The sequence below is a fragment of the Miniopterus natalensis genome, chromosome 4 (assembly GCF_054644295.1).
Source record: "Miniopterus natalensis isolate mMinNat1 chromosome 4, mMinNat1.hap1, whole genome shotgun sequence".
Lineage (NCBI taxonomy): Eukaryota > Metazoa > Chordata > Mammalia > Chiroptera > Miniopteridae > Miniopterus > Miniopterus natalensis.
This window is the reverse complement of record NC_142084.1, coordinates 18,508,360-18,530,864: the sequence shown is the minus strand read 5'-3', so window position 1 is coordinate 18,530,864 and position 22,505 is coordinate 18,508,360. Positions and strand designations below refer to the sequence as shown.

The window sequence follows — 22,505 nt, the reverse complement described above, 5'->3', positions numbered from 1 at the left end:
TTTAAGTCAAGAAAAAGTCAGTACAGAATGTTTCTATTTGGCTAAGTTAAAAAGCATAATATATGCATATATACATATATATATATTAGGGATATATAAAATATGTATATATGATATTTACATATATATTGGGATACCCAAGATAGTCGCTCTGCCCCCTTCTAAGAGAGGGCCTAAGAGAAGACTGACTTTACATTTTATACCTTTGTATACTGTTTGAATTTTTGGATCATGTGTATAAGTTGAATTTTATTGAATACATTCTCTAAAGTTTTAAAATAATGTATCTGCTAACATAGAAGGATGTTCAGAATGTACTGCTAAGATTTTTTTTAAAGCTGGAAAACACACACACAATGAAAAGGACTGGGAAAGCTGTACAGCAGGGTGCTGCCCATGGTTCTCTCTGGGTAGGATTGTGGTGCTTTTCCTCCTCTTTCTGCTTTTTCTGTAATATTGCGGGTGATTTTGTATTAAACAGCAATAACGATAGCAATAATAATTATAACAGCAAAAAAAAGTTTGTCTTGGAGAAGGAAAAGAAACAGAATTCAGAGGCAAAGCTGGGGGGCATGCACAAGCGAGGACAGAGGCCAGCTAGCCAGAGCCTAGGCAAGGCGGGAAAGCAGGCTAGATCTGCCTGCGCACCTGGACACAGAGGAACCAAAATCAGAAGCTCCGGAAATGGTCCTCTCCCCTAAAGTGCACGTGTCCATAGCAACAGCAGTGGTGACAACCCAAAGAGTCCCTCTCTCCACCAGGACCCGGATCTGAGCACCTCTTACAGCGGGGGACGAAGCTGGCAGGGAGGCTCCAGAGCACGGCCTCGGGTGCTCCGCAGGAGGCTCTCCTCCCTGTCCTGCCCCATCCCCAAACCATCCTGATGGGCAGGAGCTATTACCCCCATCACAGAGAGGAGAAAACAGGCCTAGGGGTCACTCAGCTCCAGTGTTGGCTGGGCTGACCCCTCCTTCTGATCTAGAGGGTTAGCTTAAAACAGCCCCTAATGTGAGGCATGGGGCCAGAGAAGCCAGTGCCCATAAGGGCCAACACTGCCCCTTTTAAGTGCCCCTAGTGGATGCCCACACCTCCACATTCAGTGGGACGAGGCAGCAGCTCTGTCTCAAGAGGCAGTATGGACAGAGAGAGGCAGATTTCATCTCAGGTCGGGAAGTGCAAGACCAGAGAAACAAAACAGGCCCCCATCGCGTGTGGATGTAAGCCCATGAGGGAGTACGCAAAGACAATCATTCCATACTGCCTTCTCTAAACACTGTACAATTTACCTTCCTGCTGCTCCTTCCAATGTCTTTTCACCATGGTCTTACCACCTCTGCATTTCCATGACTTCCCTGCTGCTGGCTGCAGAGAAAGCTGTGACCAGGAGATGGTCACAGGCTCACGGGAGGCCTGTATGACGGGCAGAGGCTCTCAGCCTGAAGTCGCCCGCCCGAGCCACGGAAAACAGGAGGGCTCATGCAGTGAGGGGGCCGCCTCCCAACAGGAAAGACAAGACGTCCACGTCTTGCTTCCCCACACTAAGATGACTAAACAGCCCCTGTCTAGCAGACAGCTGGTTGTCTGTCTACACTGTCTGGTTGTTGGCATCCGAGTATGTGGCACAGGCTTCCAGGCTCACACTTCCAATGGAAAATGCCAGCTCTACCCACCAACGCTCCTCAATTACCGATCCACAGGGCGGCTCTATGTTCAAATAGGGCCTGGAAGCCACAGTACACAGTACTGGCTCTGGAGTCAACACTGTCTGGGTTTGAATCCTGCCTCTGTCCTTACCAGCTGTGTGACTCCAACAAGTAACTTCACCTGTCTGTGCCTTAGTTTCCTTAGCTGTTGTATGCATTAAATGAGATGACACAGCCCAGCCGAGCGTGGCTCAGCCGTTGAGCATCGACCTAGGATCCAGGTGATAGGGGTTTGATTCCCGGTCAGGGCACATGCCCGGGTTGCAGGCTCGATCCCCAGTCAGGGGCGTGCAGGAGGCAGCCAATCAATGACTCTCTCATCATTGATGTTTCCCTCTCTCTCTCTCTCTATCCCTCTCTTTCTCTCCTTTCCTCTCTCTGAAATCAATCAAGATATATTTTAAAAAATAAGAATAAATAAAACTTATTTTAAAAAAATGAGATGACACACATAAAATGCTTAGCATAGGGTCTGACCCAAAGTGAGAGCTCAGTAAGTACTAGCTAAAAATAATTCATCAGGATTTCTGCATACACATGTGCCACACACACACACACAATGCTGGCAGGTCCCAATCACTGTGACAGCATCAGGACCAGGGAGCACCACCACAGCGACATCTTCCCCACTCTCCTGCAGGTGAGTCTCACCATCAGACAATGAAAGGGGTGAAGGGAGAAAACACAGACTTTGAAAGTGGGAAAAAACCAGGCCAGAAGAACCCGGGAGGCTTTGATAAAGGGGGGGGCTCAGTACAGAACCCGAACCTCAGATGATCCTGTCAGCCAGCTACAATAGGATGGGGGGGGTGCTACGTGTGCACGCACATATGCACACACGCACACACATGTAGAAGGAGAGGGCTGGGGAGGGACACAGGAAGGGAGTCAGAGAATTCCTGGAATCTAACGTTCTTCCTTTGTCACTGAACCAGCAGATGTTCATGAGCTGACCTGGGCCTTGGCCAAGCTCTTGGCTCCTGCTAAAGTAAGCCCAAGCACATCCCTCAAGAAAGTGGCTTCTTCAAAGACTGGGCTGGGGAGCCCTCTCCAGAGAGAAAAGGCTCCCTGAGAAAAAGCAGAAAGGTGTGGGGAATATGTAGGGGAAAGAGGGCACAGGAAGGACAGCAGAGAAACAGGAGAGTCAAGGTTCAGAGCCAGAAAGAGTCAGCAGAATTCAGAACTGGGACATCTGAGGAATGTCTTTCAGAAAAATCATCACCGTCGGCATCATCTTAACAACTGGTCCCATTTGTGCCTCAGAAACAGACATCAGGGAGAAATGAGAGTCTATGTAGGTTCTTGGGGTCTGAGGCTTAATGCAGCAAATGCTAGTTGCCTTGTGGACCAAGAAGCTAACGCAGCACAGGGAGCTGGCAGGTGGGCAGCCAGCAGGCCCTCAGCTAATTTCCAGACACACAGAGAGAATACGGATGGTGTTTGCTTGGGCAGCGAAATAATGAGGTGCTTTATTGCAAGGGAAGGAGGTGTCGATGACTGAGTCTATTGATTAAAACTAGACACACCCGGCCGGGTTGGCTCAGTGGTTGAGCACTGACCTATGATCCAGGAGATCAAGGTTCGATTTCCTCAGGGCACATGTCCAGTTTCAGTCTCGATCCCCAGTAGGGGGCATGCAGGAGGCAGCTGATCAATGACTCTTTCATCATTGATGTTTCTCTCTCTCTCTCCCTTCCTCTCTTTGAAATCAATAAAGATATATTTAAAAATAAAATTTTTTTTTTAATTTTTAAAGAATGGCTAGGCCCATTTCCTACTCATGATCTTTGTGTTCTAGTTGAAATAAATACCAGTGAAGACTTCCTTCCAGCTAAATATGGTTCATCTCTACTCCTTCCCAAAACCCTATTAAAATAGCAGGATCCTAAAATAACAGAATGACAAGCTCTAGTAGAGAGAATGTCTCTAAAAAAAATAAAATAGAATCAACAGGTTATCTGACATCCTGAGAAGGACTGTTCAATTCTATCTATCTTACAAAAATCAGTGGTAATAACACTCACTATGCAAAAGAAAAAGGCTATTACTACTGCCTTTATTATTTTAAAAAAAGTTTTCCGATTAAAAAGACTATAATTATAATACATAACTTAGGCCAGTTGTAGAAATAATATTACGAGAATAAAGACACGGGAAGGATGTATGTATATGAGGAGAAAGTCTATGAAAGTTCAACTTTATTCTTCTGTGAGAAGTCAACAGATAATATCTAATGCTATTCCAAAAATAATGACATAAACATATTGTTTAGATAAGTGGAGATAAGTAGTAGATGAAACAGCTTTTAGCTCAATCAGAGCCTGCATGTTAACTCTTTGAGAATAAGTGAGTGGCTCTAGAGAGCAAGACTTGGTGTGGACAGGCAGAGCAGGGGACTCTTGCTTACCAATATAGGCCTTGCAGTAGTATTTGACTTTTAAGATCCTGTTTAAAGAACACTTTGATCAAAACAAAAATTTTTTTAAACAACAGAAAAGATTTATTTCAAACCTAGCTCAAATTACTCTTCCCCCACAAAGTCTTCTCAGATCTCTTTCCTCTTCTCTTGTGAAAATTACTGTCTGTGTCATGCATCTGGCAATTAATCATATTATACTTGGCAATGAGCTGAACTCTTCTTTTGCTAATGGTCTTTCCACCTGTGTCTTGTCTCCCTGACTAAGTTATAGCTGCTTCACAGCAGAGTGCACTCGTCGCAATCTTTGAGGTGTCCACAGCAGGCCAAGTTATTAAATCCACAAGCTTGGAGGAGGTGTGGCACCCCAGCTCCCCATTACCTGCATAAGCATTGGCCTGCTGCAGAAGGTCGGTGCAGGTGTGCACATCTGCAAACGCACGGATGCCCAGGCAATTGGTGGGATGCAACTGAGACTGAAGGAAGTCACAGCAGTTCTGCCGAACGTCCATGAGCTGCAGCAAGCTGGCTGCTGGGAGCAGCACCTGGAGGAGAAGGTGACATTCTGAGATACTGGATCCCTCCAGCAGGACCTCATCTCCCTAAAGCACTGTTCTAAAGCACTCCCATGCCTGAGATCCTTGCATGGCTCTCCAATGCCTGCTCAAGTCAATCCAAACCTCCTGGTCTTGCTGTCAGGACAGCCCAAGCCTTGTTTCCCACCACTCTCCACCTCATGGGCTCAAAGCACCAGCCTCTTCTCAGCATCCCCACAGCTCACAGCAGAGCTTCTGTACGAATTTCCTGGGGATCTTACTCAAGTGCAGATTCTGATTCAACAGGCCTAGGGTGGGACCTGAGAGCCTTCCTTTTAACCAGCACCCAGGTGAGGTTGCAGCTGCTGGTTCATGAACTGCACTGTGAGTATAAGGACCCTTAAGAATGGGATGTTTGTGCCCCATCCCCAAAATGTATATGTTGAAGTCCCAGCCCCCAATGAGACGATATTTAGAGACAGGGCCTGTGAAGAAGTAACAATGGTTAAATGAGGTCATAAGAGTGGGGCCCTAAGGTGCCCTAATGAGAAGAGGAAGAGATATCAGTGTTCTGTCTCTACAACGTGAGGACACAGGGAGAAAGAGACCTTCTGCAAGCCAGGGAGAGGGTCTCACCAGAAATTGAATCAGCTGGAACCTGGATCTTGGATTTTTTTTTTTTTTAACATATCTTTACTGATTTCAGAGAGAGGAAAGGAGGGGGAGAGAGAGAGAGAGAAACATCAATGATGAGAGAGTCATTGATCGAGCCCGCAACCCGGGCATGTGCCCTGACCGGGAATCGAACCCTGATCGCCTGGATCCTAGGTCGATGCTCAACCGCTGAGCCACACCCAGCCGGGCGGGATCTTGGATTCTTAACTTCCAGACTGTGACACCATAAATTTCTGTTGTTTAAGCCACCCGATCTGTGATATTCTGTTATGGCATCCCAAGCAGACTAGGATAGATTGAGTCTTCTATTTGGCCGCACATTAAAACCACCTAGAGAATTTTTTAAATATTGATGCCTTGGTCTCACCCCCAAAGATTCTAACTTAAGAGGAGTGAGGTGTGGCCTGGACAGTGAGATGTTTCTAAAGCTCCCAGGTACTTCTAATGTACAGGCAAGTTTGAGACTCACTGCCCTATGACTTTTTAGCACACTGTCTTCACAAAGAGAGGTACTTATCAAATTGTTCACTAGCCGGTTCACCACTTAATTACTGAATGTCCGTGTGCCAGGCACTGGCCAAGGCTCTAAGATTCAGTGCTAAGCATAAGCCAGACCCCTGTTCTAATGGAGCTTATAATCTACTGGAACAAGAGTCACACCCAAATCCCTCGGGACTCAGAAAAACACACTTTATTCTCCCATCCAACAGATAAAGAGAACATCCTTAGGTACATTCTCAGAGACAGGAGAGCTGAGTTTCCTTTTAAAAGGTAACAGGACACATGAGTATTTATACTATTTCTTGGAAGAGAGAAAAATTTCCAGCTTAGGTGTGTCTGCATGTGTTTTTCCTAAAAGCCAGGGAAGACTGGCTTGAGCAGGCCAGATGGGTGCTCAGACTGCCAACCCCTTTCAACTTCCCTAGGCCTTTCCCACACTGCCGAGGCCTGCCCTCTGGATCCAAAATCCTGGAGAGATGGTCAGAGTCCTGCTTGACCCCAGCTCTGCTTCCCTTACCCCCACCCTGTGGAGGAGGTCAACAGTGTGAGCGTGACCTTCAAAAAAGAAATTTAGGGGGGGGGGGGGAATTAAATAACAGAACAGTTTGATTTGAGGCTGCTTAGTTCAGGACCCACAGCATCCATTTCAGCCCCAAACAACTACCATGCCCTGGGCCTTGTCTCCGCTGCTCCCCCGGCTCTCAGAGAGAGTCTGGGCCAGCCAGATTCCAGCTGTTCCCATCACAAGGGCATGCCCAGGAAGACACGGGCTGCAGATGCATTTATTTTTCTTGACTCGGGGCACTACAAAGTCTTTTTTTTCCCCAAGTGATTTAAATTCTGGAGCCTGACCATCTCCCAAAACAGTTCTGAGTCTCAGCTCTGGCTCTCCGCACCAGCATGAGCTCAGGCCAAACACTCTGCCCCACTTCCATCCTTGGGCCTTGTCCCTCCACTAGGGTACCCAGTCATCCTGGTTTGCTGAGGACCGAGGGGTTTCCCAGGACACAAGACTTTCAATGCTAACACTAGAACAGGGGGAATCCCTGCCCACATGCAGAAACCACCAAGAACCTCCACTACCAGCGGCCTACTCCCAAGCTAAACTCTGGCTCTCAATGAGAAAAGCCTTTCCAACTACAAGCTTATTAAACTTCTCCTTCACGATGGCCAAGTTCTAGAAAACATGCTCCTCTTCTCTTCCTCCATGCGCTCCCTTCCACTCTCCTATGTCCCCAGCAGGAGAACAGTAAATTAGCATTGTGTCCTTGGTATTTGCCGAACCCTGATTCATTCCAGAGAAGGAAAAAAGATAAAAATCACCCACTCTTGAGTTTTAGATCATAAGTGAATACAGCTAGGCTCCAAATCTGACCACTTAAGCTCCATTCTCAGTAGGCAGCCACTCTCCCCACTAAGCAGCCATAAACTGAGAAACTCAATTAAACTGTGAGCTTGCTCGGCCTAGCCAAACAGATTCCAGGACCAGATTAGTCTCTGCCTGCTAGTTAAGGGGAGAACCATTAACCATTCTTGTTGAATACATACCAGGAATGGAAAGCTCTGTTCCAAACTCCCAAGTGACCTCCATGACACCCCCCTACCAGCACCAGCTAGAAGGTCTACAGTTAAGGCCAGAGGCTGTCAGCGCTCGCAATGGAAGCCCTATGTCACAGGGTCAGTTACCCACCCTACAGCACAGGAGCTCTAACCCTAACCCCAAGCAGCTCTGATGGGGAGGAACAATCGGTGTTGTCCCACATGCTCCACTTGGTGGCGTGGCGAGGCCCCAGAGGGTCAGGGTGGTTAGAAGCAGGAATGGGACAGCAGCCCTTTGGCCCCGCAGCCTAGGATTTCTGAGAGTCCTGTTCAGCCCCAGATTGCATTCCCAGCCAAACGGAGGTGAGATCGTGCCGGGGACACGCATCCCCCTCCCCCCTGCTCTCTTTTTCACAAGCACAGCAGCACAATTTGGTGCTTAAATTCTCAAGCTCATGACAACCAGCCCAAAAAATAAAGTAATAAATATTTCCTGAACATACTCCTTAGGTTATGATTTTCAGTTTTTAAAACCTCCTTGGATAGAGCTACCCACATAGCTTTCAACATCCCTACTGTTCACAAAACCCACTTAGTAGGCAAAAATTATAAGGCTTTCCACCTCTCCACTCTCCGCCCCCCATCCTGTTTGGGTCCTCTCCTGAGCTGACTTCCTAAAATAAATGGGGCCGGTGGTTTCTCTAATTGCTCCTTCCCTCTCTTTGATCTTGCACTGCGATTAGCTATGAGTCAAAGGCCCTTTTCTTCCCACTATGTGCTTCGTACAGGAAGGCGTGAAGAAAAGTAAAGGAAGTCAAGATGCTGAGGGGGAGGTTTGGAGGCTGGGAGATATATCACTGCTTAAACTCTGAGTCTCAGGGACAAACTGGGCCCCCGTCCAGTGGGGCTCTGGGGTCTGCACAGGAGAACAAACACAGCTCCCCAGAGGCTGTGAAAGAAAAGAGCACACGTCCATGAGGGGCTGTCTTCACCTCCCTCTCCACATCAACAAGAGTTTTTAGAGGATTTCCGCTCCTCTTATCTCGCCTGCAACTCGACTCCCTCAAGTGGCAGCAGTAACAAGATTGCGAACAAAAGGCCAAGCCTGGGTCCTCAGCTTTGAAGCAAAACTGTCCTGATGGAATCACCAGGGCAGTGCTGGCGGCCCCTGGATGGAGGAGGCAGAGACCAGAGGAAGAGTAGCTGGCTGGAACCACCCTGGGGATGGAAGATGCCCCTAAGTCACAAGCTTTTAGCCTGCCCCTCTCCACCTCAGCATTCTGATTCTGGGAAAACAGGCCCTGGAATGACCCTCAGCAAGGAGTTTACAGGCTCCCTCCAGCTTGCAAATGGCCTCCCCTCCATTTTTCACGTGCGGGCCCTGTTTTGTTTTTTCTCACCCACGGATAACATGAAAACACAGCAGAGGATATCCCGTCACAGGGTTTATTTCCTTTAACAAAAACAAAAGGAAATGCCCTGCCTCAAAAAGCACCTACTCCTGGAATTTCAGGGAGGCAGGGCCGTGGGCACCAGCCAGAGGGCCAGGTGACAGGACTGACCAAGGCCACAGCATGGGTCTGACTCTGCCAGCACCAGACATGAGACCTGGCACAGAAACTGTTAAATTAAAAATCTGTTGAGAAAAAGAAGAAAGGGAGAGGGGGGTGAGGGAGAGGGAGGGAGAGGAAGGCAGGGGGAGATGTGTATGGTTAAACAGAAGAGCTAGCAGAATAGGACTGTGATTAAAAGTCTCGCTTGTATTTTGACCTCTCCACTTACCGGCCATGTGACTAAAGGCAAATTACTTAACCTCTCCATGTCTGTCTCAACAGTAAATGAAGAAAATAATGGTACTGCCTTAAAGGCTTGTTATGAGGGTCAAATGAGATAATACACGTAAAGCTGTTAACACGGTGCTTGGTACATCAAGAATGCTCAGTTAAATTAGTTTTTATTATTATTAATTATGAACTGAAGTCAAGATTCTGATCATTCGTTTAACAAGAAACTCTAGTTCACCACATCAGCAGAGCACAATGAGTGGGAGAGAGCTGGGTTCAAATCCCAACTCTATCCCTCACCGCCCACCTGACTGTGGGTACTACCCATTTAACCCCTTTGAGCACAATTTCTTCAACTCTAAAAGAAGGATCATAGACGAACGTTCCATTGGTGGTTACGAGAATTAAACGAAGTAATGCGTGTGAAATGATCAACACATGCTTGGCTTACAGTGAGTATTAATGTGTCACTGTGACGATTGGTACCTCTACCACAGGAGGGCAACTCGGTATCTTCAAGGTACGTGTGGCCATTTAACCAAGCCCCAAATCTCCGGCCCTTCTTTCTAAGACTTTCAGGAGAGCCCCAGGACCTCCATGCTCAGCTTCTCAGCGCACCCAGTCTTCCAATACTGGCACCACGGACAGCTATGAGCAGCTGCCTCGGAAGATACATAACGGCGTGAAGAAGCCACCTTTTGATCCAGACTTTCTCTTTTCAACCTTTTTTGTTTTGTTTTTCCCCCCAAGGTGACCCCTGACCAAACCACAATTCAAAATGAGGAGGAAAAGGGGAAACAATATACCTCACTCCTTCCGAACAATGCGCGGGTCCCTGAAGGTTCCACATCGCGCTCCTCGGGAGCCCTTGCACGCGCTGGCCGCTCCCGCCCAGGCCGCCAAGGGGCACCACCCAGTGGGACACGGGCAGGCGGGCAGAGGAGGCGGGCCTGACCTGCCCGTCGGTCTTCCTCAAGATCTGGCCCAAACAATACTTCTTCAGTGAAGCCTTCTCTGACCATCGTCATCAAGGTGGCGATGGCCATTCCCTGCTTACTGGGAACCTCAGCCTGGCCCCTGCCCTACAGCAGGGCACCCATGCTTCACCATCTGTCTCCAACTTCACATCACGTGCTCCTTGGTGAAAGGCTTCTGTGCTCACAGTGCTCTCCGTGCCCACAGTGTCTGCTGGCACGCAGGGTAGCACTCTTCTAAGTGCCTTACCGAAATTAATTCATTTAATCCTCACACCAACTCTATGTGGTTAAGTACTACTATCATGCACATATTACAGATGAAAACACTGAGGCACAGAGAGATTAAGTAACTTTTGTAGGGTCACACAGCTAGAAAATGGCAGAGCCGGGATTTGAAGGCAGACAGTCTAACGCGTGACCACCCAATAATATGAGTACAATTTTGATTCCCGTTTTACAGATGAGAAAACTGATCCTTAAGGCAAGACGTCAGTGTGGATGTCAGAGAAGCTCTAGTAGGAGGGAAAGGAAACAAATCAGAGGCTGGCTGAGTGTCTTCTCTAGCCAGAGTTCACGGAGTCTCCTAACACCCCGCAGCGGGAAAGGGGCAGAAGGAGAGCACTGCGAGAGTTCACGGCAAAGCTGAGGCTCAGAGCCGGTTCCCCACTCACAGGCAATTCCTGCCTCATCTCGGTTTCTGCACGTCCTCTGAACCTGCACATCTTCACTCTGGCCCCCCGCTCCCACCCCTACAAAGTAGTTTTTTAAAAAACAATAGTGAAGCCATTTTCTCCAGAGTCCTCGAATTAATCTATCTGCTGCTACCTCCCTTAAGATAACTGGTGTTATAGAGACCACCACTGGGCCAGACCAAAGTTGCAAAGATAAATACCTAGCCAGGCAAAAAGAATGCAGAGCGAAGCATCTTTTAATTCTCTAGTCTGTAAATCTTTTGTACTTTACCAAAAAAAAAAAAAGATGTTAAATAAGTCCATGATGAAAAGGGAGGAAAAATGCTGGTTTCAATCATAACAATTCTACAACCTCCCCTACAAGTACTGTTTTTGGGGTTTTGTTTTTGTTTTGTTTTAGTGGCTTAAAACAACACAAATTTATTTTCTTACAGTTCTAGAAGTAAGACATCCCAAATGAGCCTCACTAGGCTAAAATCAAGGTGTCAGCAGGGCTGAGTTCCTTCTGAAAGCTCTGAGGGAGAATGTTTCCTTGCTTTTCAAGCTTCTAGAGGCCACCACATTCCTTGGTTCGTGGCCCCCCTTTTTTCAAAGCCACAAACATCTCGTAAGTTCTTCCCAGGTTACATCTCTCTGGTTCTTCTTATTCTGCCTCCCTCTTCCACTTTAAAGAGCACTTGCTATGACATTGGGCCCACCTAGATAATTCAAGGTAATCTCCCCATCAAATGTTCGACCGACCAGCAACATGAATTCTATCTGCAGTATTAAGCTCTCTGACATTTAACCTAACGGATTCCGGGGATTAGGATGTGGACATCTTTGGGGGCCTACCGTGCCATATGATTAATTAGTTACTGATACACCCTAAGGTAAGGGCTTTAAAAATTATTTACCCCCTACACATTTTTAGGTTCACATCTAGCTAGCATTCCTCATTAGAGTTGCAAAGAATGGAATTCCATACGTTTTGTAAATCTCACTATTTACATCAAGTACCTAAATGAATTAAAATGTGGTGGTAATTTGATATAACTATCATCCATTTTTTTAAAAAAGTTTTCCATACATGCCCTATACTCATTTTATACTGAATTATTTGCACTTACTGTTCCTACCCAAAGTCATTCAGCTGTTTAAACTCTGCTGCTAGACCTAGGATGTAACCATTGCATTGTCCACTCCACTCTGAATGGGAAAGACCAGAAACAAAATAGAAAAGCCGTGCATTTTACTGTGTATAAAATACACCTCATTTAAAAAGGGGGGGGGGGAGGATTAGACCAGATCACTATACAACCCAAGTCTGTCCAGGGACCGGAGACAAAGGCAGGCTCCATCGTGGGGCAGGCTCTGCAGGCCCAAATGCAGTGTGCCTCAGTCCCTCCTCCCCACTTATGAGTACCCTTCACCACCCAGCTAACTCCCGCTCATTTCCAGGCCTCAGGTTAAATCTCATCTCCTGAAAGAGCCCTTGCAGGTCCCCTCTTCCACCTAAACTGAGTCCCCTTGACACACTTTCTCATTGTGTGCCATGTTCCTTTCCTTTGAAGGACTTAACCACAATGTGTGCATAACTACTGCTGTGAGCTTACTTGATGAGCGCCTGTCTTCACCCCTAGACCACAACTCCATGAGAGCAGGCAATGGAATTGGCACTGCTCACTGTTGCCCACACTGTCCAACAAAGTGCATGGCATATAAAAGGCACTCAAGCACTTGGGCTGAACTGAACGAATAAATGACTATCAATTCTGCCTCAAACACCTCAATCCTGGAAAAGGAGGTGCATCCTGGGTAAGGGTCGCAGGTATTCTGGTCACTAGAGAGGCGTCTGTGTCACAATAAATTATGCGGAATTATGCTTTTAAATAAAGAAAAGAAAAATCCTGCATATCACATGAAATCTCCAGCACTTTAAATAAGGAGTAAGATCCTTAATGACAAGAAATAGTGTATCCTGTGTCCCTGTTGAGCGGCGATTTGGAGGGTTACAGAGTGGGCCACGCCTGCAGCCATCTGCCCGACTGAGGCCTCGCATCCTCACAGTAAGGACGTGCCTTCAGGTGAAGCAGCATCTTCGCTGACTCATTTTTTCAAGGCTCCAGATGGCAGGGCAGTGGAAGGGGGAAGAAGCACAGACACCACCTATCACAGCCCGCACCCCGCCGCGACTCGGGCCTGGTGCTTGGCACCTCCAGGCGCGCAGAGGCATTCAACAGACTGATACTGAAACAGGAAAACGTCTTTAACAGCCTCGCGATCCAATACTCAAAATCCCTGAGATGAGATGGTGACTGGGGAGAAGCAGTCACCCAGGCTTTTAGTTCTTCCTTCACCGAGAGTGTGAACCAACATGAGTGAAAGACTTTCTGCTCGGGGCCCCAGCTCACTCCAAGGTCTGATGGCCTAGTGGGGAGGAGTGTGGGTGCTGTGGTCAGGCAGGCACAGTGTGAGGGTCGGTCATCCACCTACTAGCGCTGCGGCCCAGGGCAAATCGCCTGACCTCTTTGGAACTTTGGTTTCCTACAGTTACCAACTAAGTTGTCGTGAGGGTTAAATGAAGGGACGCTATAAAATGGTGGGCCCGGAGTGTGCAACACACTGAGCTATTGGCTGGGTCTCAGTTTACCTGAACGTTCTCCTCGGTCACCTCAATTTCGGCCGTGTAGATATAGTCAATCAGCTTACTCAGTGTCCGGCCGTCCACGTCCTTGATTTCAATCTTCTTGGCTTTACTCTCAGACATGTCACCTACAGTTCAAAACAAAACAAAATGGACATGAACCTGGCACCTACAGTATGCTTAACTTTCACATGGCCTCCTGCTTCGTCTGGATAACATAAAAGCACTGGCTGCACTCTGGAAGGTCTCCAGCTGACATCGGGTCACATCAACTCTAGGTCTATGGTCATCCATAAACCCGACTTTAAGCACTCCCCACTCTATCTGATGCCCATTTCCATTCTGAAGGCAAATCTGTGTACAATAACTTATTCAACCGACATTTACTATAAACTTCTACACAGGCAGCCAGAAAAAGTGAAAAAGATATGCACCTGCCCTCAAAAAGCACATGGTCTAGTCTAGTAGGGCCGATTTATAAAAATATTTATAAACGGAGGTGGTAAGAGCTAGTAGAAGTATATATCACAAAGTAACCATGATAACGACAATAAAAAGTAACATTAATTGCTAACTATGGCCAAGCATTGTTTTAGGCACTTTTTAATCTTCAGAACAACCTATGAGGTTTATTAATATTAATCCCATTTTACAGATAAAGAAACTGAGGCAAATCTAGGAAGGGGCCTGGCTGGGTTTGAAACCAAGGATTCTGGCTGCAGAGCCTACACTTGTAACCAAGAATGCGGAAAGTAGAGCAAGGAACCTTGCCCGGGGAATCCAGGAAGGCATCCAAGTAGGTCACTTTTGAGCTGGGTATTAGAGAATAGTGTGCGACAGGTAGCGAGAATGAGGAAAGATGAGCTGGGTGCAGCAACCATAAGAGTAAAGAGAGGAACGTGCCAAAAGGACAAATATTGGGAGCTGAGAGGCTGGTGTGGCCGGTACCTAGGGTAACAGTGAGGAAGGAAGGAAGCTAAGAGGCAGCAGGGGCCAGGATTTGTGACGTACAGAACCCTGCGAGCCATGCAAATGAATTTGGATTTTATACTAAGAGTAGCACCATTGGGAGGGTTTAAAGAAGGGAATTACATCAACAGGTGGATGTTTTTGAGTGAAATTTGGGATGTATGCGTGAAGCTGGATCAGAGGCAGGGAGGACAGCTGGGAGGCCTGGTAATGATCCATGAGAGAGAGGACACAGGCCTGGGATCTAGCGCAGCAGCAGCACCACGTCTGCACGGTCCTGAGGCCCTTAACTTCAGCAAACCCTCTCTACGCAGAGAAAAGGTCCGCCTAGAGCCGGGCTCAGCCAACAAGGCCTGCTGGTTTCAGAAGGGAAAGGGGGAAGACATGTGTCTTTGTAGACTGAAATAAAGGGCAACCTGACTGCAAGAAACAGGGGTTCAGAAGCCCTCGTGTGAGCGTGAAAACACAGCCTGGGAGGTTGTTTTCTCTCTGGAATTTGTACCCTAGAGCGAAGACAACAAGTACAGTGCAGCACGTGGGCGCAGACGCCCACCTCCAGCCCACAGGGCTGCACATGATTCCTCCGCCAGTGCACAGCTCCCGCCCCGTCAGAGGGCTAATATGAATGACTCTGGAACAGGGAGGAGAGGGGAAAACCATTCCAAACCCGCCTGCTCCCTTCACTGCTAGATCAGGCAGACCAGGGACCCTTCACTTTGTTCTCTCTCCTCTCTGATGGCTCTGGAAGCCAGTCAAAAGGCCACTCGCCCCAAAGCAGGATGAAGGGGCAAAGAGGAAACAGGAAAGATGACGGATTTCTCTACGCACAGATAGACTCTCACAATCTCTCTCATTTGCTCCAAAACACACAAACAAAAACATACCCGCAAGGAAATCAGAGTCCAGTTGGCAATTATGTTGTAAAGGCTTAGGAGAAAAAAAACAAAAAAGAGCAACCTGACTGCAGGAACCAAGCGATTCAGACGCCCAAGTGCCAGTGTGAAATCAGAGCCTGGCCTGATTTTTACTCTCTCTGAAATTTGTGCTTGGGAATCAGGTTAAGGCTTTGTAACTTTGAGGTAAACAAGTGGAAATTACTGAAATTGTATGAAAATATCTATATAGATGGGCAAAAGTCTGAATTTCCGGGGGGGTGACAAATCATTTTTATCAGCCTCAAATGTCCAGACTGTTTTCTAGATGGTGGAACTTACAAGACTTTTTGTTTTTTGCTTCTTTAACGTGATTCTGAAGTTACTGATTTTCTACATTAAGTACTTAAAACTTCAATAAGCAACCCAAAAAAAATGTAGAAAGTAAAACCAGGGCCTCAAAGATAATATTTATTTTCTAAGAAAGTTCCCTTAAAGAAATTGGAGATCTGTGTAAGTCACAGACTTCTAAAATCCAATCTTATCTCTTATGGACCAACAGAATTACTGCAAAAACTAAGACTTCAGCTTAAACAGCCCCTGAAAGGGGCAGTAATAATAGTGGCTACTATGTGTGAGGCCCCCTGCTAAGGGTTTATACACATTAATTCATTTAATCCTTGTAACAGCCTCAGGAGATAGATTACCTCCACTTTATAAATTATAGAATTAGCATTTCAAGAGGTATATGCACATAGCTAGTCAGAGGCTAGGATCTGAATCTTGGCCTGACTCTAGATCTCATGTCATTTCTAATAAGTCCCTCTATAATTTAAACCTAACCCTAACTGATGGCCTTAATAAACGTATTCCAAACAAGCCCTTGGTCCAAATTCTGAGGACAACTTAGTACTTAATACCTAGCAAGCAAGAACCAAGAGGGATGGGATCTTGTCAAGCTTATTTTTGAAGATATCCTCAACACCTAACGAAGTGTGTGGCACATAACGGTCACCTAAAAATGCTTGTTGGAACAAGGAAAGAGAGGAGGAAGACAGGCTTTCTGCTGGTGTCTCACAATTCCGTGGACTCCGGGACTTCCTGCGGGTCAGAAGCCATCGCAGGCTTGGTCCTTGCTTCTTTGCTCCCCTCCACTACTTCAACAGAGTATTTCTAGGAAACAGAACATGAGCCCTGCAAGCACTTCTATCTTCAAAGTCAACCCAAGAGGCTTCCTCTCCTGGCTTTTCCCCAGAGGCGCAGCCCAGCCGCCTCAGACTCGGAAGTTTCAGGAAATGTCTGTTGGCCGCACATCTTTTTAGCCCCTTCCACCTTCTGCTTGTCACCTGTTAACATGCATGTCCTAGTCCTCCAAACAGAGCATGATCCACTCAAGGGCAGACATTTGTTGATTCACTCACTCACTCACTCACTCACTCACTCATTCATTCAATAAACTTGTGTCCAACAGACCCCGTGTGCCAAGCATATGCTAGGCTCGGAGGACACGAGGCAGAGCAAAACACAGCCCTGCCCTCAGAGCGCTAAGTTTAGTAGGAGGAGAGAGACACGCAAACCAGCAATTACAGTGTGTTAAATGCCAGAAAAGGGGGCTCAGCCTAGAAGGGTCTTAAGCAGGGATTCCTGTACCCTGAACTGTATTCGAAATGATGAGCACACAGGAGCACGTAATTGCTTTTTGTAGAGAGAGTCCATTGTTTTCATCAGATTGACTCATGATGGTTAAGAACCACTGATCTAAAATGCGATCTGGAGAGAGAACCCTACTTACACAGAAGAGAAGTGAGTACGAGGGGAGGTTATTCCAGGCAGAGAGTGGTGTATGCAAAGGTCCGGAGGTAAGAAAGGACATGACCTGGTCGGGGCCCATAAGAAGCTGAGCTCGGCAGACGCGCTGAAGCGAAGGGAGGGATGGGGAGACGAGGCTGGAGGTGTGGGCAGGGTCTGGAGCACCTGAGGGCCTTGTGAGCCCTGCTAAGGAGTTTAGACTTCACTCTGAGAGCAATGGGGAGCTCTGGCAGATTTTAAGCAGGTGAGGGATTCATCAGATTTATACTTGGAAAGAGATCACAATAGCTACAGAATAGAGACTGGTTTAGGGGTGAAGGAACAAAATAGAAGGCCGGTTGACCAACTAGAAGGCTGCTGTAGTGAATGAGGTGAAAGATGACGGTGAACTAAGGGACTGCCTTGAACTTATTTAATGCCTCACACTCAACCTTAGGGTCTTGCACCTAGAAGTCCCCGAGAACCATAGGCCAGGAGAGCAAGCAATCCCACACCTCTATCGGGTACAAGTGTACAAATCAGGGTTCTCGGTCCTAACAAGCACATGTGCACAGCTGAGCTCTTTTTAGGTGGAAGACAGTTAAAGGGGCGCAGGAGGAGGAGATGCGAGGTGAGGAGCAGGAGGAAAACCTTTCACTATCAGAGGAGACTCAGGAGGGCTAGAAAATCACTGGCCCTTTTTCCAGGTTATTACTATGAACCCCACTCTACTATTCAGCAAAAAGAAGCCTCAAGAGTGAGAAAGGAAAGGTAGAGTGGCTGACAGGTCTCTGCAGAACCAGTGCTAAACCACCAACCACCCCCACAAGGTTGTATGTCAAAGGGAAGAAAAACTGCATCAGGAGTCCTCATGTTCTAGAATTCTTCCCTGGTCCTAACTGGAATGTTACTGCTGCCATTCAGTTTCACATTCTGGGTAGAAAGAAAAGAGAAGATCCTTCCCCTTTGCAAAATGATCCTTCATGGGCGTTATTAAACTTTCTTTCCCCTAATTCTCATCTGTCTGAATCCTAATATCTGAGTTGCCAACTCATCTGGCTAGAGCTGAGGCCTATGTCACACATTAACCTCACATGAGAAAAAGAAATACCCTGCCACCTCCCTGCACCCCGGCCAACCCTCCTGAAGGTGAGTGGTCTGGGCCACTTAACGGCAAAAGGCTGACCTCTGTCTCCTATGAAATAAAGGCTTCTCTGTCCTGCCTTCATCCCAAGGCTGTGTGGAAACCAAAGGAGATAATGATAGTGTGAATTATGACAGCAGGATTCGGCCGAGCTGCAGCGATGGGCATCACCCACCCTCCCTGGAGCTCATCACTTCTCCACTTGGAAAAGTCTTTCTGCTCAGCTAGTGGCACATGGAGCACCAAGTCAGGAAGAAAAAGCCTGTGTAGCCACACAGATGCTTCAAATCAATCCCACCCATCACCAGGATGGCTGATTCGAGAGCCAACCCTCACATCCACAGGAGCTCTGTAAACTATGACGTGCTCCACAAGTAACAAGCAAACTTTTTTTTTTTTAAAACATATCTTTATTGATTTCAGAGAGAGGAAAGGAGGGGGAGAGAGAGAGACAGAAACATCAGTGATGAGAGAGTCACTGATTGGCTGCCTAGCCCGCAACCCAGGCATGTGTCCTGACCGGGAATCGAACCCCAACCTCCTGGATCCCAGGTCGACGCTCAACTGCTGAGCCGCACCCGGCCGGGCTACCGTGAAGATCTTCAAAGGCATCAATACGGCATGTGAACAGTCAGAACACAGACAACGGTCTGGGCCTGGCAGGGTCTGGCGTGAAGGAAGGGTGGAAACAGAGGCTCTATGGAATGCGTGCCCGCCTGGGAGGTGAGCCAGAGAGCTGGGCCTCCATCACTCTGCTTTGCAGGGGCTCCCTGTCCGCTCAAATCCCCAGCCCCTTGCCTCCTACCCCAGCACATTCCTGACTCGCCTCCCTATTTCAACTCACCACATGTTCAAAGACACCAGCTAAACATCGGCCTACATCTAATAAAAACTGGACAGCAACTCTTCTTTAAGAACCAAAAACAACCTATAATCAGCCTCTGCATCTAGAACCAGAAGGATGGACAGCTCGCTCCAGGGGTGGGATGGGAGCCCAAATGTCTTGCCACCACGATGGGGGGGGCAAGACCCTAAGCCTACATATTCTTTAGATCTCAGTTCCTTTAACACCATAAAATGGGGCTGTTTTTAAAGTATTTAGATGACATGTAGGGACCTATGTGGAGTACAAATACCCATAGTCCACAGAACCCATACTAAAGGACATGACAAAAGAGAAAAATACTGAGTAGGCCTGTAAAGGGGAAAATTACCTTCCCCTGGGATAGAGGTCCTAGGTGGGGAAGATGGATTGGGGCAGGGGAACCTTACGTGTTCCATACTCACAGGAAGATGGGCAGAGCACAGCACTGCTGGCCTCTCCAACCACGCTATGCCAAAGGAGTGGGGACCACTGGGCTGACTGCCTTTCCCAGGCCTTCCACAGGCTGGCTGCCTTTGGACACTCTCTTGTGGGCACTCAGACCTCAGTCTCACATTTATTCAAAATTATTGTGAGCAGGACAGGGTCAAGGAGTAGAGCTGGTATTTGGAACCACCACAGGGCATTTGGGCAATATAAACTCAGAGGACAAAGAATAAAAACACTTTAAGCCTAAGTGAAAGATTATAATCACATCAGTCAAGTCAGAAGAAAGTCACATGTATTTTGTTTTCTTTCTGGCCTTAAACATGCTGACAGGAATGGACTTTGCATGAGTCAGCTGGGCCTTTTCATTACTAATTTTATGCATCTTAAAGCTGAACCTGATAATTAGAACAACATTTTGCAATGTTACTTTTTTTTTTTTTTTTTTTGTACCTGTTTACCAGGGTTTAAGCAAAGCCAAGGGGCATCAAAAAATAACACAAATTTCAGCCCAGCTGGCGTGGCTCAGCGGTTGAGCATCGACCTATGATCTAGGAGACCGTGGTTTGATTCCAGGTCAGGGCACATGCCCAGGTTGCGGGCTCAGTCCCCAGTAGGGGGGGTGCAGGAGGCAGCCAATCAATGACTCTCTCTCATCACTGATGTTTCTCTCTCCCTTTCCCTTCCTCTCTCTGAAATCAATAAAGATATATTTTTAAATAACAAAAGCAAAAACCCCCCACAAATTTCATATGTTGCTGATGGAAGCATGAGCTGGTACAACTGCCCTAGAGCTGTAGAGTTGCAGCACATGCCTCACAAGTCTTCTAAATGTGCATGCCCTTTAACCAAATATTTCTTATTCTTGGCATCTAGTCCAAGGAAATAATCAGAAATGTAAATAAAGATTAAGATAAAAGATGCCCACTATGGTATTATTTATAGCAGCAAAACATCAGAAAGAACTATAATTTCCAACCAATAAGGAAATACATTTTCAATTAGGATACATATGATGGAATCTTAAGGAGCCATTAAAATTATGATGTAGATGTGATTTAATTGACATGAAAAGATATTCACAATATACTGTCAAGTTCAATTAAGCAAATTTTCATTGAGCCCCTACTATATAGAAGACCATGCCAGGCACTGAGGACATAGCAGTAAATTAAAAAGGTACAGTTCTTACCCTCATAAAGCTTATGACTGACGTGGAAAGTCAGATATTGAAGAAATAATGAGGTAAGTAATAACACTAAAGAGAAGCATAGGGTACCGTGAATAAAGCAAAGGGATCTAACCTAATCCAAGGGGATCGTGGGAGGCCCTCCTGAGGAAATGATGCTTACGTGGTAATGAAGGATGATCGGGAGTTAGGCAGGCAAACAGACAGAGAAGCGGAACATTTCAGGAAGATGAACAGCAATTTTTTAAAGTACACACATCAAAAAAGGCTATTCAACTGTGTATATATAAAATGAACTCATTAATGCTAAAAGCATATTTTGTACCTATTTATAAATACATATAAATACAGGTATATATTTATAAATACAAAATCTGAAAGAATATAAATTATAATCTTATCTAGGTGTTGTAGTACATGTAACTTTTAATTATTTTTGCTTGCCTACATTTTCTAATTTTTTCTGCAGTAAACATATGTGATTAGTGGGTGGATGGATGAATGGATGGATGGATGGTAAACAGATGCAATGAAAGGCTTTGACTGGGCATCGTGTTAGATTGCTTTCTTCTCTCTCTCATTTTTTGTTTTTGTTTTTTAAATCCTCGCCAGAGGACACACTTCCATTTATTTCAGAGAGAGAGGAAGGGAGAGGGAAAGGGAGAGAGAGGAACATCGACGTGAGAGTGAAGCATCGATTGTTTGCCTCCTGCACACGCCTGACCTGGGATCGAGCCTGCAACCTGTGTATGTGCCCCGACCGGGAATTGAACCTGCGACCCTTTGGTATACGGGATGACGCTCCGACCAACTGAGCCACACCAGCCACGGCTATTGCTTTCTTCTCTTGATTCTTTCCTCCCTTCAATTACTAGAATCGAAGATCTGCCCCCAAAGCATCTTCCTCTCCATTTCTAAAATCACTTCATTTTGCTTCCACTACCCGAGAGGCAAATTCATTAGCAAAAAGCGGAGCCAACATTAGAGCTAGTCCAAGTCCAAACAGATTCTTATCACAACACTGGAATTTCCAAACCACACACACAGAGAAGAATGTCTGACAGAGATATTTATTAAAATTTTGGCTAAATACTTATTGCAGACAAAATGAAATGTGTTTTAAAAAAGAGATGGAAGAAGGAGAGGGGAAAAAATTTAAAACATTACTACTGTGGTTTGAGATTACTCCAAAAAGAATGCGGCTCCAAGTGTCCAGGTAGCGAAATCATCTGGCTCTGCAGGCTGCACTGTGAAATTCCTCGCCTAAGGTTCAAAGTGCGCTAAGAGTGGCTTGGTGCACTTAGAGATACAGCTCTGAGCTGAGACCGGCTCCTTCACAGGATGAGCCACGACGGACACACATGTGAGGAACTCTCAGAACTTAAGTGCCAAGTCTTCCCCAACAGGAACCACTCTTGCCCAGCTGAAGCTGTGTATTTAGGAAAAAAGTAAGGGCCTATACAAGCGAAAATGTACCTGCACTCACCCATTCTCAGCAAGCCTATGTTCATGCTTTTCACCTCTACTTTCTGAGTCCTAAATGCCAGGCCCTGTGGTAGGCACTGAGCATTCAACAGTGACAAGACATGGTCCTCAAGTGCACAAAGCTCACAATCAAGTGTGACAGATATTTCATTCATTCATTTAAAAAATACAAGTCCTATTGTATATCAGTACTTCAGGATATAGTAACAAACAAGTCCAACAAGATCCCTGACTTCATGGAGCTTATAGTCTAGTGAGGAGAGACGCATAAAAAACATGCAAATAACCAACCAACATGAT

General features: G+C 46.5%; 1 protein-coding gene across 1 annotated transcript in view; it reads right to left on the bottom strand.

The window, feature by feature from the left end:
* Positions 1-22,505, bottom strand: part of KLHL3 (kelch like family member 3) — a 99,617-nt gene that overhangs the window by 50,037 nt on the left and 27,075 nt on the right. The window contains exons 4-5 of the mRNA XM_087815892.1: positions 13,456-13,577; positions 4,502-4,664 (exon numbers count right to left, since the gene is read on the bottom strand). Of these exons, the coding sequence (XP_087672018.1) occupies positions 4,502-4,664; positions 13,456-13,577 (285 nt within the window). The remainder of the gene's footprint in view (positions 1-4,501; positions 4,665-13,455; positions 13,578-22,505) is intronic.